This window comes from Nicotiana tabacum, chromosome 1 (assembly GCF_000715075.1).
Source record: "Nicotiana tabacum cultivar K326 chromosome 1, ASM71507v2, whole genome shotgun sequence".
Classification (NCBI taxonomy): domain Eukaryota; kingdom Viridiplantae; phylum Streptophyta; class Magnoliopsida; order Solanales; family Solanaceae; genus Nicotiana; species Nicotiana tabacum.
The window spans coordinates 135,590,793-135,608,274 of NC_134080.1; the positions used below are offsets into that span (position 1 = coordinate 135,590,793).

Here is a 17,482-nt window from a genome sequence, read left to right on the forward strand (position 1 = left end):
TAACTAGGAATTTCTACAATATAAAGCTACAATTGCTTTCAAACCAAGTGTCTTGTCTTTTCTTTCTATTCATATTGTTTTTCAAAAGAAAGCTATTCTCCACCTACCAAATTATGACAGCAACATAATATATCACAAATTTTCTACAAATTTCTTCTTTGTTGTTTTCAAGAGATCAGTTTCTGATTATATTTCAAGAGAATTTCTCTCTTTACCTTTATACTGTTAAGATGGACTTTGGATAATTGGGTCCTAACTCAACCCCAAGAGAAATCACATGACTCAAGATCATTTAAGAACTTAAGAAACAATTTAATACACTTACAAATAAGTGTTAATTCAGCTAAGGGATCAACTTTATGACGGAGACAAATTCAAAAATGACGCAATGGAGGTAGCGTATATATAATTGAACCAGAAAAAAGGTTGATTGTAAACATTTTCTCCAATTATTGAGGTGAACCAATTTGAGAACTACTGTATAAAGTATCACTATATATCCTTTTAACGTGAAACAATTTGAGATTTTGATAAGACTGAAATACTAGAAGGTTTCAAAGGAAAATATGTAATTCCCAAATCACAAGGTTCAGTACCACTGGCGTTCTAAAGTCCTAATCAGTCACATGCTAATTCTTCAACTTCTTTGTATATATACAAGTTACGAAATCCATTTTAAATATATATAATATCCACCAAAAACATCCTTTCCTTCTTCCAAAAATGGAGCTTCAATCTTCTCCTTTCAATTTAATTTCTTTGTTCCTCTTCTTTTCTTTTCTTTTTATTCTAGTGAAGAAATGGAATGCCAAAATCCCAAAGTTACCTCCAGGTCCGTGGAGGCTTCCCTTTATTGGAAGCCTCCATCACTTGAAGGGAAAACTTCCACACCATAATCTTAGAGATCTAGCGCGAAAATATGGACCTCTCATGTACTTACAACTCGGAGAAATTCCTGTAGTTGTAATATCTTCGCCACGTGTAGCAAAAGCTGTACTAAAAACTCATGATCTCGCTTTTGCAACTAGACCACGATTCATGTCCTCAGACATTGTGTTTTACAAAAGCAGGGACATCTCTTTTGCCCCATTTGGTGATTACTGGAGACAGATGCGTAAAATATTGACTCAGGAACTCCTGAGTAACAAGATGCTCAAGTCATATAGCTTAATCCGAAAGGATGAGCTCTCGAAGCTCCTCTCATCGATTCGTTTGGAAACAGGTTCTGCAGTGAACATAAATGAAAAGCTTCTCTGGTTTACGAGCTGCATGACCTGTAGATTAGCCTTTGGAAAAATATGCAATGATCGGGATGAGTTGATCATGCTAATTAGGGAGATATTAACATTATCAGGAGGATTTGATGTGGGTGATTTGTTCCCTTCCTGGAAATTACTTCATAATATGAGCAACATGAAAGCTAGGTTGACGAATGTACACCACAAGTATGATTTAGTTATGGAGAACATCATCAATGAGCACCAAGAGAATCATGCAGCAGGGATAAAGGGTAACAACGAGTTTGGTGGCGAAGATATGATCGATGCTCTACTGAGGGCTAAGGAGAATAATGAGCTTCAATTTCCTATCGAAAATGACAACATGAAAGCAGTAATTCTGGTAAGTTTTGATCCTATGTCATTATCATATATTGTTCTTTTTCTACTTTCTTTTTAATAGATTTAAGTTATATACTATAAATAATTCTTAATAAATGCTTATTGTATACGTTGTTGCAGGACTTGTTTATTGCTGGAACTGAAACTTCATATACTGCAATTATATGGGCACTATCAGAATTGATGAAGCACCCAAGTGTGATGGCCAAGGCACAAGCTGAAGTGAGAAAAGTCTTCAAAGAAAATGAAAATTTCGACGAAAATGATCTTGACAAGTTGCCATACTTAAAATCAGTGATTAAAGAAACACTAAGGATGCACCCTCCAGTTCCTTTGTTAGGGCCTAGAGAATGCAGGGACCAAACAGAGATCGATGGCTACACTGTACCTATTAAAGCTAGAGTTATGGTTAATGCTTGGGCGATAGGAAGAGATCCTGAAAGTTGGGAAGATCCTGAAAGTTTCAAACCGGAGCGATTTGAAAATACTTCTGTTGATCTTACAGGAAATCACTATCAGTTCATTCCTTTCGGTTCAGGAAGAAGAATGTGTCCAGGAATGTCGTTTGGTTTAGTTAACACAGGGCATCCTTTAGCCCAGTTGCTCTATTGCTTTGACTGGAAACTCCCTGACAAGGTTAATGCAAATGATTTTCGCACTACTGAAACAAGTAGAGTTTTTGCAGCAAGCAAAGATGACCTCTACTTGATTCCCACAAATCACAGGGAGCAAGAATAGCTTAATTTAATGGAGTTCTTGGAAGAATTAAAGAAGAAGGGCTATATAGGTGAGATTTTTTGTATGGTTGCAAGGTTTTTAGTTCATACAATAAGACAATACATTATATTCCAGTATTGTGTATCATGTATAATAAGGTTCCTTTTGTTTATTATTAGACACAATAATTAATCTAATTTTGACCAATCACATTCACTTTAAGAGCTAGGATCTAGGAATGAATCTTTCAAAAACAAGCTTATGACTGAGGGAACTCAAGACTAACTCAAACAAAGACACTGCTTGACCCAACTTTCACCTCAATAATTTATATCATATCAGCCTCCAGCATCTGCTGAGCTCTTCAGGTTATCTCAAAAAGAATAAACAATATAATATGCTTCATTTTGGAAGAACAATTAAGAATAAGTAATTGTGTCTACTGCAGAATAAAGATTGTAAAAGTAGAAATGTAGAGGTAATTTTTAAGATCAGACTTATCATGATTAGCCTAAGAAAATTCACTGGTTTATCTTTACCAAACTGAGATGTTTAGGAATATTACAAAATGGACATATCCAAGCCAAGAAAAAATCATTCAAGAACTGTGTAAGATGGTTCAAGGTACTTCATTTTCAGGACACCACAAAATTTATACTAGATTGTTCCCATTTCTCTATAAATAAAGCAAGTGGTAATAGCCAATTTCACAGTATTTGTTACAATACCCCCCAAATACCCAATGGGATCAGGTTAGTTCTACTCACAGATATATTTCACAATCAGTATGCTGCAGCTAGTGTTTCTGATCTCAGTTGCAACTTTGTGAGAAATGTCCTGAAAATCAGTGGACTATATTGGCAGCAGTGCTAATACATTCTCCTATCTCCATGTCCCTTTCGTCTATTGTCTTCCGGTTTGGCTCTTCTTGATGAAAATGCCACTTTCGAATCACCGGTCTTCTTGGTGTATCCATGTTTGAGAGCTACAATTGGCTTTAAGTACATCATTCCAGGAGAATGTCTTTTTTCTCTCGGAAGTGCTCTTAACTCTGGCAACCAGTATGCAACAAACTCCCCTTCAGGATCATAGTTTTGAGCCTGAAACATGTAAAAATGTCTTAGAATAATATCTGCTTCAACCCCATTGGGATGGCATAGAGATAGAATTCAGTACAAATCCAGTTCAAGACGTGAACAATTTTATTAGTTACAGAATCAAACAGCACCGTCCAAAATATCAAATAACATAGGCTTTATACACCTTTATTTATTCCCAGAACGTGATTTGACTAAAGAAATGTTTGAACTTACTTGCTTCGGAATGCTGAAGTAACGGTCTTCTCTAGGGTCATTGCCAACACCTGACAGAAATGGAATGATTTTAACCTTCAATTTACAATTTCAACTTCCAGTTCATAGAAAGAAGGAAGCCAGATTTTAAAAAAAAAAAAAAAAATTAAAGGCGAATCACCTGCTCCATATGTCCAGTTGCCATAGTTGGAGCAAGGATCATAATCCAAGAGGCATGTCTCAAACCATTCAGCTCCCATCCGCCAGTCAATGCCCATATCTCGAATAAGAAAAGAACACACAATCTGGAAAAATGATAAAATAATTAGAATGCGGTAAATTGATGTCTTTGTTGATGAATTTATCTTCCAGAACTGTTTACCAGGTAGCAAACTAGCACGTACTTTTTCCAAACATTAAAAAATAAAGTGCATATGTACCTGTCGTCCTCGATTTGACATGAATCCAGTAGTAGCCAGTTCTTTCATGTTGGCATCAATTAAAGGATACCTACAGATTTTGCAATGGGAAAATTACCAATTTTGCATCCCATGAAATGTAGAACATATTTATTTTCACATGTTATCCTCAGATTTGAACTTCCCACTGGGAATCCCATTTGAGATTGAAGAGAAAGGATCAGTCAACATGCAAGGTATGAAGGCAGACGAGGATCTAGGATTTGAACTTTATAGGTTCTAGTTCGGCATTCTACCAAATGGTTCGAGCCAAAACTATTAGGTTCATCCCAACTCATAACTAAGCCTTTGCATCAGCCCCTGTATGAAGGTAATGTATTTATTAAACAACAGGTGCTTGGCCAGCCCCTAATAGGAATTTACCCGGTTTGACCTCGTCTCCAGGCATCAAACATGGTTTGGTCTTGGCTCCAGTTAATATCTACTTTTCGGGGACCACCTAAACGGGAAAAAAACAAACAAGTAAAGAATAAAGATATACTTCCAGATGTCGATAATAGCCAGACGAAAAAAGAAGAATGAAGCTACAGAATATTTATATATACTAGATAAAAAGCAGGCAGCAATATTCCTCTTGATGAGTTAATTAGAAAATGGGGTGTGTTAATATGCATTCAGATAAGAATGTCTTTTTTACCCGCATGAAAAAGCAAATTTCCTTGCTTGATTGAGAGAAATCTGAAGTAATCCCTCCATATCAATTCAAACAAAACCCTGAAAACATAAATCATGCATCAAATTTACACCTATCAGTTGTATGAATATTGTGAGGAATATAGGGCATCAGATTATTTGATACTAACAAACTATATTTATTAGATTCAATCTTCTCACTGACTTCTTCAACATAGAAAGGCACAAAAACCATACAAGCATGATCGCAAGCAAAGCGAGAGGAAGAAGGGAGGAAGTTATACCAGTATGTCGAATCATTTGATTGTCTTTCCTTCTCGTATCTCTTCACCTTGACAAGTCAAATGAAGCTCTCTTAATTTCTACACTTTACTAGCATACAAAGGTTGTTAATGAAACGTTACAATATGAGATGACGTTCTCTACCTCTTCATATATAAAACGAGGAGATAGGCTTCCTGAAGCAAGCCAAGGAGAGAACTTTGTAGAATAATCAGGTCCTAACATTCCATTTCGTGTCACTTTATACACTTTCAATAAATCCTGCAATCAATCAAAGATCAGAAGAATTGGAATATGTAGAGTCATCATTCACCAAGGCCGCATCTCTCTACTAGAAAGCAGTAAAAATATCATGTCAGCAAATCTCCCAAGTCGTGGCCATCTAGTAGATGAACTATAGTAGAGTAGAAACAGACAAAGGTTTAATTTCAGAACACCAGGTAATTTTGTCACTTTTTAAAATGTGTAGGGACCAATGCAGCACCCAAAAGCATGACGATCATAGGCATCACTGTGAACAGAAAAAAGAAGGGATAGCCCTGTGCATGAAGTATTTCTGGCTAGTGCGGGCATAGGGGAAGGGTGGAGGTCTACCCTATGCAGCTTTACCCTTGCATTTCTAGTAGTAAGGTTATATTTTGGGCATGTGAAGTCCCATCCGCTTCCAACCAAGAGGTTGTGAGTTCGAGTCTCCCCAAGAGCAAGGTGGAAAGTTCTTGGAGGGAAGGATGTCGGGGGTCTATTTGGAAACAGCCTCTCTACCCCAGGGTAGGGGTAAGGTCTGCGTACACACTACCCTCCCCAGACCCCACTAAGTGGGATTATACTGGGTTGTTGTTGTTGTTGTTGTTGTTGTATGTTTCTAGTGGCATATTTAAATCAGGAATATTTTTTATTTTTTCTTTAATTTTTTGTACTATAAGATTTGACAAAATCGATCAAGTTTGCAGAAGGTCTGTCTTTCAGCAAGGTTTAGTAAATATATGTAAGGAATTTGGGAAAACTCAAAGCATGGAAGTTGTAGGCCTTTGAAATAGCTTTCCAACGATATATTATGGAGCCCAAACGGATCTCTATGCAAAAGGTTATGCGCGTTTTACAGAACGGTATGCGATATGCGCGCCGGTAGCGTGCCCTTAGCGCGGCCGCGCTAATTTTGAGGCAGTGTTACTGCCGTTTAGCGCGGTCAGTAGCGCGGGCAGGCCTCCAGATGCGCGGGCGCGCTAGTGGGGGGTCATTTTAAAGCCATATTTCGTCCCCTACAGCCCCAAAACATAAAAACTTGCTCTAGATAGGAGAACTCTCAAAAACCTAACTCCCTAAGGGTCCTTCCACCACCCAAGGTAAGTTCTAATGGTGATTCTAAGTTAATTTCAATATCCCAACATCTTATTAACATGGGTAAACCCTCCATATCATTAGATATTCGTTTGGGGCATCATTGTTGAGAGAAGAAACCCTAGAACTCGAATTCAAGAAGATTGAACGTCAAAAAGATAATGTCTTCACCCTCTAATTGATTCTAGCATTGGATTAATGATTACTGACTCAAGTTCATGAGATATGAGTTGATGGGTTTGATAGAAAAGCATGAACAATTATAGGTTTGGCTTGTTGATTGTTGATTATTGGTTAAGGATGTTGTTTACCTTATGGGTGATAAAGAATAATATTGATTATAACCATTTGAGACTTTAGAATTTATTTAGGAGCAAGAGAATGGGTTATTGGGTGTAGAAACACTATTAATAAGGACTATGAAGCTTTATGCCACCAAGTGTTTGAGAAAATGCCTAAGTGACCAAAACATGAGTATTATTGCTAATATGGAATCCCTTTGACTTGTATTGATATAGATTGAAGTTGAAGGGGTTGGCGAATGTTGTATTATGCTCAAGACAGGAAGTTAAGGTATGTGAGGCTAACTCTCTATGTTTGGGAATATTAATGATTCTCCCTACACTACGTTTCTTTTACGATGTATCAATTGCCTCAAAAAATATAGTTAAACCTAGTTCCTTGAATAGTTGTAGAGCTTCTATTCTCTAGCTTCATAACTCGTTCATGACTTTCATTCTGAACGTTGTGAGCTCAGTACGTATTCAATATAGACTTGGGTTTGATGCCCCCGAGTCTTAGTATAGATTACTCAGTATACCATAAACAGTTGAAGTTTCAGTGTTCATAATCAGTTCAAGAATACATGTCTCAGTCTAGTCCTATTCAGTATCCCAGTATTATGTAACTCAGTGTGATTCAGTATTTCACTATCATATATTGCAGTATGATTCTCAGTTCCTGATTTTAAATCCCTGAATGTTGAACACTTGTATTTGGGCCTAAGGCCGCAGTTTATGCATTATGCATCTCTGGGCCTGAGGCCGCAGTTTATGCTTTATGCATCTTTGGGCCTGGTGCCACAGTTTATGTTTTATGCATTTTGGACCAGAGGTCGCAGTTATGTATACGTATACTTGGGCCCGAGGCCACAGTTTGTGCACATATATATGTTGGGCTGAGGCCGCAGTTTAATATTCGGATAAACAGGTTGTTCATCATTCAGAAGAGGGAGTATTCATATCCTTACTTCCTTTCAGTTCAATTATTAGTTACCGTTCAGTTATCAGTTATCATATCAGTTATCAGTTATCAGTTCAGTTACCAGTTATCAGTCCAGTTATCATTTATTAGTTATCATTTCATTTATCAGTTATCAGTTATCATTTCAGTTTCAGTTTCAATAGTTATCATTTCAGTTATCAATTAAAACTTCTCAGATATCAGCTTAGTTTCAGTTTCAGCATTTATAATACTTTCTTTCAGTTGCCTTACATACCAGTACAATTCAAATGTACAAACGTCCCTTTTTGCCCGGGGCCTGCATCTCACAATGCAGGTAATGATTTACAGGTCGACGACGCAGAGCGCTAGGATTCTCGTACCAGCTATTTGGTGATCCCCAGTTCTTTCGGGGCATTATCATTACTTTACAGCCTTTCAGTATTTACAGATAGTCAGTGTTTTCAGTACTTCAGTAGAGGCTTCATAGACTAGAGTGACAGTTAGACAGAGTCTCAGACTTTTCATATTAAGCTATGTTGGCTGCAAATATGTTTCAGAAATGTAATAGTATTTCCGCAATTTAATTTATATCATCCAGACTTTCAGTATATCAGCATGTGTTAGTTTATCTCCGCATTCAGTATGTTATGATACCACATGTTGATTCAGCCGGCCAGTTGGTTCGCTCGGTCACATGTAGTCAGGCACCGAGTGTCGTGTTACGTCCAGACCCAGGTTCGGGGCGTGACAAAGCTTGGTATCAGAGCACTAGGTTCAAGAGTCCTAGGGAGTCTATGAAGCCGTGTCCAGTGGAGTTTCCTTTATATGTGTGTGTCGGCCACTCATATAAACGGTTAACTACCAAGACATCCAGGATTGTCTCATTTCTTTCTACTTCTAGATCATGCCATGAAGCTTAGAGCAAAAGGTAACCTTCTCTTCCTATCGAATTCCAAACGTATTGGATGCCCAAGCGATGCGCAGGAGAAACCTAAGGTCCTAAAGAGGATAATTGCCCATTGGGGTAAATTATGGAGTACAGGTTGGTAAATATGAGACTTGAGAGGATGTTAAAAACGGGATGCAATGGATAGTAGAGCAGATTAGAGCATAACTTTATCAGAAAGTACAAAAGCAGTTATCATGTCATATGGTTATCAGTTTCCAGTTATACAGTCTTTCAGTTAGCAAGTTTATGATTATTCAGTACGCCAGTATTCAGTTATATGGTTACCAAATATCCATTTTCAGCGTATCAAAATTTCTGGTGACTTGTGAGTATACAGTGATGCATATGGGTTCTCAAAGAAAATGTAAGTAACAATGATTATAGAGAAATCTTCACATGTTTTAGGGATTAAGACCCAAGACTCACTGGATGGTGCATGAAGTGATTTATCAGATGTGTGTGGTAGTGTATATGTATGTCAGACCCTACAGTGTAGCAGGTTAAGAATTTGACCGCAAATGGCCTAGAATACGTCATTATAGTTTTGGAAAAAAAGGGAGACTAAGGGGAAAATACTTAGGAGTCAGAAACGTTTGTTATTACCAAAGATGTGATTTCGTACAACTCATGCAAATGACAAGAAGATATGATGTATGAAACGAGAACCAAGAGCAGCCAATATTGAATTTCAGGGAATGATTTTAAGTTGTTTAGAATTATTCAAATCAGAACTAGAAGTACCACGCTAGTAAGCTACTATAAGAAGCAGTTATTGACATAAGATAAAAGATATGGCAGTTCCCCCTTAGGTTATGTGACTGAGTGATTACCGCGGATGTTTATAGTATGATATGATTTTGTATTATATAGAAAGTTTGGGGTTAGATATTCTAATTTTGTTTAAGACAGATGAATTTCCCTAAGTGTGATCCATGTACATAGTTCAAAAAAATGATAGTGTGTGGCAAAAGAATATGGTCAGATGATAAGGGAAGTTAGGAGTAACCTTATGCTTCATTTTAGTTATTCAAAGCAGGAAAAGAAAATATGATGCTAGCAGGTGGTTAGTAAAAGGATATTAAGTAAGTTTTGAGTAGATACAGTGAATTAGCAATTTCAGCTGAGCTAGTAGAGGTGAGATTTGATCCACTTAGCCAGGTTATCTCTAGTGAGTGGATGGCAGTTTGAAAATACTGAACGTATGTGTCAGAGCCCAAAGAGTTTAAGTTAAACCCGAAGTACAGTGGTAGTGGAAAAAAATCAGCTAGCAGTGAGAGAGCAAACTATAGAAGAATAGCCTTTAGGAATTATCGAAATGTGATTTCTCCAGGATTGACAGTGTGGGCAGAGTTAAATTAATACGATTATGTAGGATAGTTATGAAGACATAAGCTTTCCGTTTATGTAAATAATTTAGTTTTTCCTAGTAAGAAAGATTTCTCAGAAGTAAGTTGGGAGATGAGTCATCATTAACGTAAAGTGCAAAGAGTTGCAGAAGATAAAGAAAGTTGTTAGAATCCCGAAAAAAAAGGAAGGATCCGCAAGTATAAGACTTTTGGTCTAAGGGGTGATGTGAAATTTTTTTTGCAAGTCCAGTTAGTGATTTGAAACCCAAATAGTCAGCATGGGATATGAAAAAGAAAATTAGTTCGGTAATGAGGGAAAATTGTATAATTACCACAGGGATTATATATAGCATGTGTAAGAAACACAAAGTGAGTAGAATTATCACCGAGCTTAGTTATTGATGATAAAGTGATCAAAGAAAAGCTATAAAATCATGCCTATTTATGTGTTATGAGGGTAGAGCCATTGCACGAGACTCTAATTGTAGAGTACAAGTCAAAGACTTAGATCGCAACAATGCTATAAGTGTTTTCAGGAAGTGCTTAGAATGATAATCAAGTATGGGAAGTGTAGCTCATGATTGAGACAAACAAGAGAACTATGGTGAAATAAGTTCACCGCTTAGCCAAGCAAAGAGTTTGGCTTTCGGATTCTGAAGATGGTGGAATTATTGTCCAAAACAGAATTTGTTCTTCCTTAGTAACCGAAGAGAATGAGAAACAATGTGATGATCCCTACGTGTTGCAGTTGAAAGAGGGGATTCACAAGTATAAGACGATGGCTTTTGAATAAGGGGGAGATGATGGTACTTTGAGGTACCAAGACAGATTGTGTATTCCAGACATACATGGACTTAAAGAGGGAAGATCATGTTAGAAGCCCATAATTCCTGGTATTCTTTCCATCCAGGTTCCCCAAATATGCATCATGACCAAGGAGATTTATTGGTTGAACGACATGAAAAAGAACGTCGCAGACTTTGTGGCCAATTGTCCGAATTGCTAGCAAGTGAAAGTCAAGCAGTAGAAAGTCTAGTGTTTTCATCCCAGGATACATATACTTTTGAGTGGATATGGTAAATATGGAAATTTATAACGGGATTATCTTGTTCATTTTAAAAGAGCATGATTTGATTGGATGATCATAAATCGACTTACCAAGTTAGCACGCTTCTTGCCAGTAAAGATTATACTGAGTTGTACATTCAGGAAATCGTCTGATGTATGGGACTCCGTTGTCCGTCATTCCGGATTGTGGTGCTCAGTTTAAAATGAACTTTTAGAAGTCCTTTCAGAAAGGATTAGGCACAAGTTTTTCATCCTCAAAAAGATGGCCAGGCAGAGCGCATCATTCAAACAATTGAGGATATGTCCTTGATGTTAAAGTAATTGGGATAATCACATACCTCTCATTGACCTTGCTAATAATAACACCTACCATTCTAGTATCAAGATAGCACTGTGAGAGACTCTGTATGGGTGAAGGTGTAGATCGCCAATTGGTTGGTTCAAAGTTGGTGAAGAGGAATTGTTGGGACCAAATTTAGTCTATCAGGAAATGGAGAAAGTTAAGTTGATTCAAGAGCGTTTGAAGAAAACTCAGAGCCGCCAAAAGTCCTATTCGAGCATGCGGCATAGAGACTTAGAGTTTCAAGTTGATGATTGGGTGTTTCTGAAAGTTTCATTTATGAAAAGCGTTATGAGATTTGGGAAGAAGGGGAAGCATAGTCTCTGCTATATTGGGCCATATAGATTCTTGCGAAGGATCGGTCAATTAGCTTATGAGTTGGAGTTGCCACCATAATTAGTGGTGGTATAGCCAGTAATTCACGTGTCATGTTATAACATTCAAGTTTCCAGTACTCAGATACTCATGTCAGTTCAGTACTCAGATACTCATGTCAGTTCAGTACTCAGATATTCATATCAGTTCAGTACTCAGATACTCGTGTCAGCTCAATACTCAGCTACTCATGTTAGTCCAATACTTAGACATTCATGCCAGCTTAGTACTCAGATTACTCAAATATTCGTGCCAGTTCAATATTCATATATCCATGTTAGTTCAGTATTCACGTATCCATGGCAGACCAATATTCAGTCAATGCAGTAGTCATTCAGTTCAGTATTGCAACAGTTCAGTAATCAGGTATTCATTCAGTTTAGTATACAAGTGTTAATGAAAGTTCATGTTTCCACCAGACCCGTTTAAGGTCCGGAGTTAGCAGAAGTTACAGTCAGGACAATCATTCGAGGACGAATGATCCCAAGGCGGAGATAATGTAACACCCCGTAAATTCGGCTCAGGAATGAATGAGTTAAAGGAGTAGTAAGGTTATATTTTGGGCATGTGAAGTCCTATCGGGATGATTATAGGTAAAATAGTTGTTTCAAAATCAAGATGGAAAGTGAGGTACATAAGATTTGACAAAATCGATCAAGTTTGCAGAAGGTTTGTCTTCCAGCAAGGTTTAGTACAAATATGTAAGGAATTTTGGAAAACTCAAAGCATGGAAGTTGTAGGCCTTTGAAATAGCTTTCCAACAATATATTATGGAGCCCGAACGGATCTCTGTGCAAAAGGTTATGCGCGTTTTACAGAACAGTATGCGATATGCGCGCCGGTAGCGCGCCCTTAGCGCGGCCGCGCTAATTTTGAGGCAGTGTTACTGCCGTTTAGCGCGGGCAGGCCTCCAGATGCGCGGGCGCGCTAGTGGGGGGTCATTTTAAAGCCATATTTCGTCCCCACAGCCCCAAAATATAAAAACTTGCTCTAGATAGGAGAACTCTCAAAAACCTAACTCCCTAAGGGTCCTTCCACAACCCAAGGTAAGTTCTAATGGTGATTCTAAGTTAATTTCAATATCCCAACATCTTATTAACATGGGTAAACCCTCCATATCATTAGATATTCGTTTGGGGCATCATTGTTGAGAGAAGAAACCCTAGAACTCGAATTCAAGAAGATTGAACGTCAAAAAGGTAATGTCTTCACCCTCTAATTGATTCTAGCATTGGATTAATGATTATTGACTCAAGTTCATGAGATATGAGTTGATGGGTTTGATAGAAAAGTATGAACAATTATAGGTTTGGCTTGTTGATTGTTGATTATTGGTTAAGGGTGTTGTTTACCTTATGGGTGATAAAGAATAATGTTGATTATAACCATTTGAGACTTTAGAATTTATTTAGGAGCAAGAGAATGGGTTATTGGGTGTAGAAACACCATTAATAAGGACTAGGAAGCTTTATGCCACCAAGTGTTTGAGAAAATGCCTAAGTGACCAAAACATGAGTATTATTGCTAATATGGAATCTCTTTGACTTGTATTGATATATATTGAAGTTGAAGGGGTTGACGAATGTTGTATTACGCTCAAGACAGGAAGTTAAGGTATGTGAGGCTAACTCTCTATGTTTGGGAATATTAATGATTCTCCCTACACTACGTTTCTTTTACGACGTATCAATTGCCTCAAAATATATAGTTAAGCCTAGTTCCTTGAATAGTTGTAGAGCTTCTAATCTCTAGCTTCATAACTCGTTCATGACTTTCATTCTAAACGTTGTGAGCTCAGTGCGTATTCAATATAGACTTGGGTTTGATGCCCCCGAGTCTTGGTAGATTACTCAGTATGCCATAAACAGTTGAAGTTTCAGTGTTCATAATCAGTTCAAGAATACATGTCTCAGTCTAGTCCTATTCAGTATCCCAGTATTATGTAACTCAATGTGATTCAGTATTTCACTATCATATATTGCAGTATGATTCTCAGTTCCTGATTTTAAATCCCTGAATGTTGAACACTTGTATTTGGGCCTGAGGCCGCAGTTTATGCTTTATACATCTTTGGGCCTGAGGCCGCAGTTTATGCTTTATGCATCTCTGGGCCTGAGGCCGCAGTTTATGCTTTATGCATCTTTGGTCCTGAGGCCGCAGTTTATGCTTTATGCATTTTGGACCTGAGGTCGCAGTTATGTATACGTATACTTGGGCCCGAGGCCGCAGTTTGTACACATATATATATTGGGCCTGAGGCTGCAGTTTAATATTCAGATAAACAGGTTGTTCATCATTCAGAAGAGGGAGTATTCATATCCTTCCTTTCAGTTCAATTATTAGTTACCGTTCAGTTATCAGTTATCATATCAGTTACCAGTTATCAGTTCAGTTACCAGTTATCAGTTCAGTTATCGGTTATCAGTTCAATTATCATTTATTAGTTATCATTTCATTTATCAGTTATCAGTTATCATTTCAGTTTCAGTTTCAATAGTTATCATTTCAGTTATCAATTATCAATTCTCAGATATCAGCTTAGTTTCAGTTTCAGCATTTATAATTCTTTCTTTCAGTTGCCTTACATACCAGTACAATTCAAATGTACCGACATCCCTTTTTGCCCAGGGCCTGCATCTCACAATGCAGGTAATGATTTACAGGTCGACGACGCAGAGCGCTAGGATTCTCGTACCAGCTATTTGGTGATCCCCAGTTCTTTCGGGGCATTATCATTACTTTACAGCCTTTCAGTATTTACAGATAGTCAGTGTTTTCAGTACTTCGGTAGAGGCTTCATAGACTAGAGTGACAGTTAGACAGAGTCTCGGACTTTTCATATTAAGCTATGTTGGCTGCAAATATGTTTCAGAAATGTAATAGTATTTCCGCCCTTTGATTTATATCATCCAGACTTTCAGTATATCAGCATGTGTTAGTTTATCTCCGTATTTAGTATGTTATGATACCACATGTTGATTCAGCCAACCACTTGGTTCGCTCGGTCACATGTAGTCAGGCACCGAGTGTCGTGTTACGTCCAGGCCCAGGTTCGGGGCGTGACACTCTCAAATTAAATTAATCGTTGCACCAAAGAAATAGAAAAAGAGGGGTAAAAAAATGAACAAAACACTACCTGATACCCTACACTAAAAGAAATGAAAAGACAAGAAACCGGATATAAAATTTGAAATATCCCCGTAGCATTGGCAGTGCAGTAATCGCAGATTAAAGAAAGGTCTCTCACCTTCTTCCAAAAGTAATCATGTACTCTACCCAGTGCAGCACTTTCACCGCCAATAAACTTCATTCCTTTAGAAACCTGTAGAAAAACAGAAACATGAAAATACACATTTTATTTATGTGCACAAAGTAATCCACAATTCTTTTTATGCAACTCTAATGTTTGACCTGCCTTTTCCGACTGAAGCCCGAGCTCAGTAACTTGTGGGACACATCCCCAATCTCCAACCTCTGGTGGTGGACCAAGTGATGCTGGGAGTCTAATGCAATTACGGATTCTTGATTCGGATTCCACTGACTGTTAAGTTTAACCATCAACCACACAGCTGACGGATCAGATATGAGAAAGTATCCTGAATTGCAAGCCCCCTAACTCAGAAACATATCGTGAAGAATAATACCTTACGGAACTGAGTGTACACATCTGGTAAACTCTCACAGCCAAATGGAAGATCATCTATATGATACATAGTACTACCCCATAATAATTCCAGTTTAGTAGCATTTAAAGATCTTGGCTCATTGCCTACTCCACCAGATGACGGTGGCACAAACTCTTGCAATTTTCTTGTGACCAATTTTTCAACTTTTACTTCCTCGCTGCAGGTTTCCTTGTGGGCATACACCTGTAACATTCACACACCTCCTTACTACGTAGTTAACAGATATAAAATTGACTAGTTGTCATATAAGAAACATCAATGTGAAGAAAGAAAAAATGAAAGAAGCGGCTCCTTAACTGTGTGCGCTTTAAATGCTTTTGCAAGGGAAGGGATAATCTCTTCTGGTTTACCGTGTTGAATTAACAGGTCAAGTCCCCTCTTCACTAGATTCCTTTTCAAATCGGTTAAGCATTCTATGATGAATTGTGCCCTTAAAGCTGCCAAATACAAAAGACAAACCTTGAGCTCATCAAAAAGGCAGTGATAAAAGATTCAAGCAAATGAATTCAACTAAACCAAAGAAAATTGAAAAGAAGGATCACAAATAAAACATCAAAAGAAACAACTACACCTTAACCATAAACTTGTTGAGTCTGTTATATGAATCCTCTGTATCTCTATTTACCCATTTCATTCCAGTACTCAAAAGTGAAATAGGTTTCTCTAATTTTAAATCTCACATTTATGTATGACACTAAAAACACCTGACTATCACTGGACATAATGTAAATGTACAAAAATGAAAACTTAATCACAATTAGTTAGTTGTATTGGTGTATAATGTATATGGATCTTTTGCTTCCTTGAGTTTTGTCGTTAATGACTACTCCATATAGTAGTATTCATTTTTATATCCAAATTTATCAGGTCAGGTTTTTACTCCAAAAAATTAGTTCAACTGATTCTGGAAAAGCTAGCTAAAATAAACATAAAGAATTGAAACGCACGGAGTACAATAACAATTGAATCCCAATTGAAAAAAGAAAAAAATGAAGTGATTTACCTCCAGTTTTGGGCAATCCAAAATAATGGGTAGTCCCAAAAAGTGTAGGATCAACACAATAAACAGGCAATATTGCTTCAGATGAAACCCAAGCTCTAAAAAGAGCCTCATTATCCAACACTCTCAAGTCATTCCTGAACCAAACAATTGCAACCCCTTTACCTTTCCTCTCACCCAAACCACTAACACTAGTGTATTTTTGAAATGTCTGTTCACGTACTCTGTCCATTTCTTCAGGGCTTAGCTCTGGAACATGTTTAACAGTGGGTGTGGCTCTGGCACTGAAAGAGGCATGCATATTGGTTTTGGAGAATTTGTAGTGGAATGTGAAAAGGGTGTGCTTTGATTGGCTTAAAGAAAATGCAGTGACTTTGGTTAAAGAAAAGGATTGTTTGATCATCACGTTCAGATGGAAGATTTTTGCTTAGTATGGATTTTGTAAGTGATGAATCGTAAGGAACTTCTTGAGCTGTTGAGAAGCTGACACGTGGGCTAAGGTGTTTTGTCTTGTCGTGGCACCCACACCCATCGACTATTTTTAGTGTAATCATTTGGACGGCTATTTCGGTTAATATTTTAATGTAAAAGGTATAGTGTTAGATAATACCAACAAAACATGGAAAAATGATATTGCATAGCCGCTCTTAAAATAATAGTCAAAAAATATATATTTTGTATGTTATATATAAAAATTATATAAATTTTATATACTTTTTCAACTAACGAATATAATTTTGGTGCGGGCTAAAACTGAAAAAAGCCTCACATTTTTCTTGTTGTCTTCCTTTTAATATTTCTTGATCTATTGCTAATTACACACTTTATTCATCTTTAAGGAAAGCAGAAAGAAAATAGGCTTTTGTGTGATAACGTATAGAATCATGTTTACCTTGTTTTCATCTTTTGTATTATGTGCATTTTAATTTTTCTAAAATATTATTACTATACCAATCATTTTGTAATACTTGTCGAAGTGTAACACTTTATTATAACAAAGGTTATACAATACTTCAAGTACAAGTCAGAGTATTTCTACATAGGTTCTATAGTTTCTTATTTGAAGAAAAAATTCCACACCACCAAACTAAAAATTGATTATAAGAAAATAATTAAAAAGCTAGTTGAAAAATA

General features: G+C 37.2%; 2 protein-coding genes across 3 annotated transcripts; one reads left to right on the plus strand and one right to left on the minus strand.

Annotated features, from left to right (window-relative positions):
- Window positions 1-700: 700 nt before the first annotated feature.
- On the plus strand, window positions 701-2,508 carry LOC107788281 (cytochrome P450 71D7-like). The gene is given in 2 exon segments (NM_001325452.1): window positions 701-1,620; window positions 1,740-2,508. Coding segments are annotated over 2 exon segments (1,515 nt in total). The 5' UTR covers window positions 701-723; the 3' UTR covers window positions 2,358-2,508.
- A 460-nt stretch (window positions 2,509-2,968) lies between these two features.
- On the minus strand, window positions 2,969-16,834 carry LOC107788282 (cryptochrome DASH, chloroplastic/mitochondrial). 2 transcript variants are annotated; one of them, XM_075253592.1, is made up of 13 exons: window positions 16,352-16,834; window positions 15,646-15,785; window positions 15,307-15,531; window positions 15,078-15,203; window positions 14,910-14,984; window positions 5,167-5,283; window positions 5,025-5,065; window positions 4,745-4,821; window positions 4,471-4,546; window positions 4,069-4,138; window positions 3,810-3,933; window positions 3,650-3,699; window positions 2,969-3,436 (listed from the first exon to the last, which is right to left on the minus strand). In XM_075253592.1, exons 1-13 carry the CDS (start codon window positions 16,749-16,751, stop codon window positions 3,206-3,208), a joined length of 1,752 nt encoding a protein of 583 aa, XP_075109693.1. In that variant the 5' UTR covers window positions 16,752-16,834; the 3' UTR covers window positions 2,969-3,205. The 2 variants fall into 2 exon arrangements, with proteins under 2 accessions (XP_075109693.1, XP_075109682.1); XM_075253581.1 differs by having other exon boundaries at window positions 5,025-5,071.
- Window positions 16,835-17,482: the final 648 nt, after the last annotated feature.

What these genes read in the sequence shown, in the direction of transcription:
- LOC107788282 (XM_075253581.1), bottom strand. Translation starts at nt 16,751, where the DNA reads ATGATCAAACAATCCTTTTCTTTAACCAAAGTCACTGCATTTTCTTTA. An exon ending in TGTACACTCAGTTCCGTAAG is followed by an intron (nt 15,204 to 15,306) that starts GTATTATTCTTC and finishes TAAACTTAACAG; the next exon opens with TCAGTGGAATCCGAATCAAG. An exon ending in TCGGGCTTCAGTCGGAAAAG is followed by an intron (nt 14,985 to 15,077) that starts GCAGGTCAAACA and finishes GTTTTTCTACAG; the next exon opens with GTTTCTAAAGGAATGAAGTT.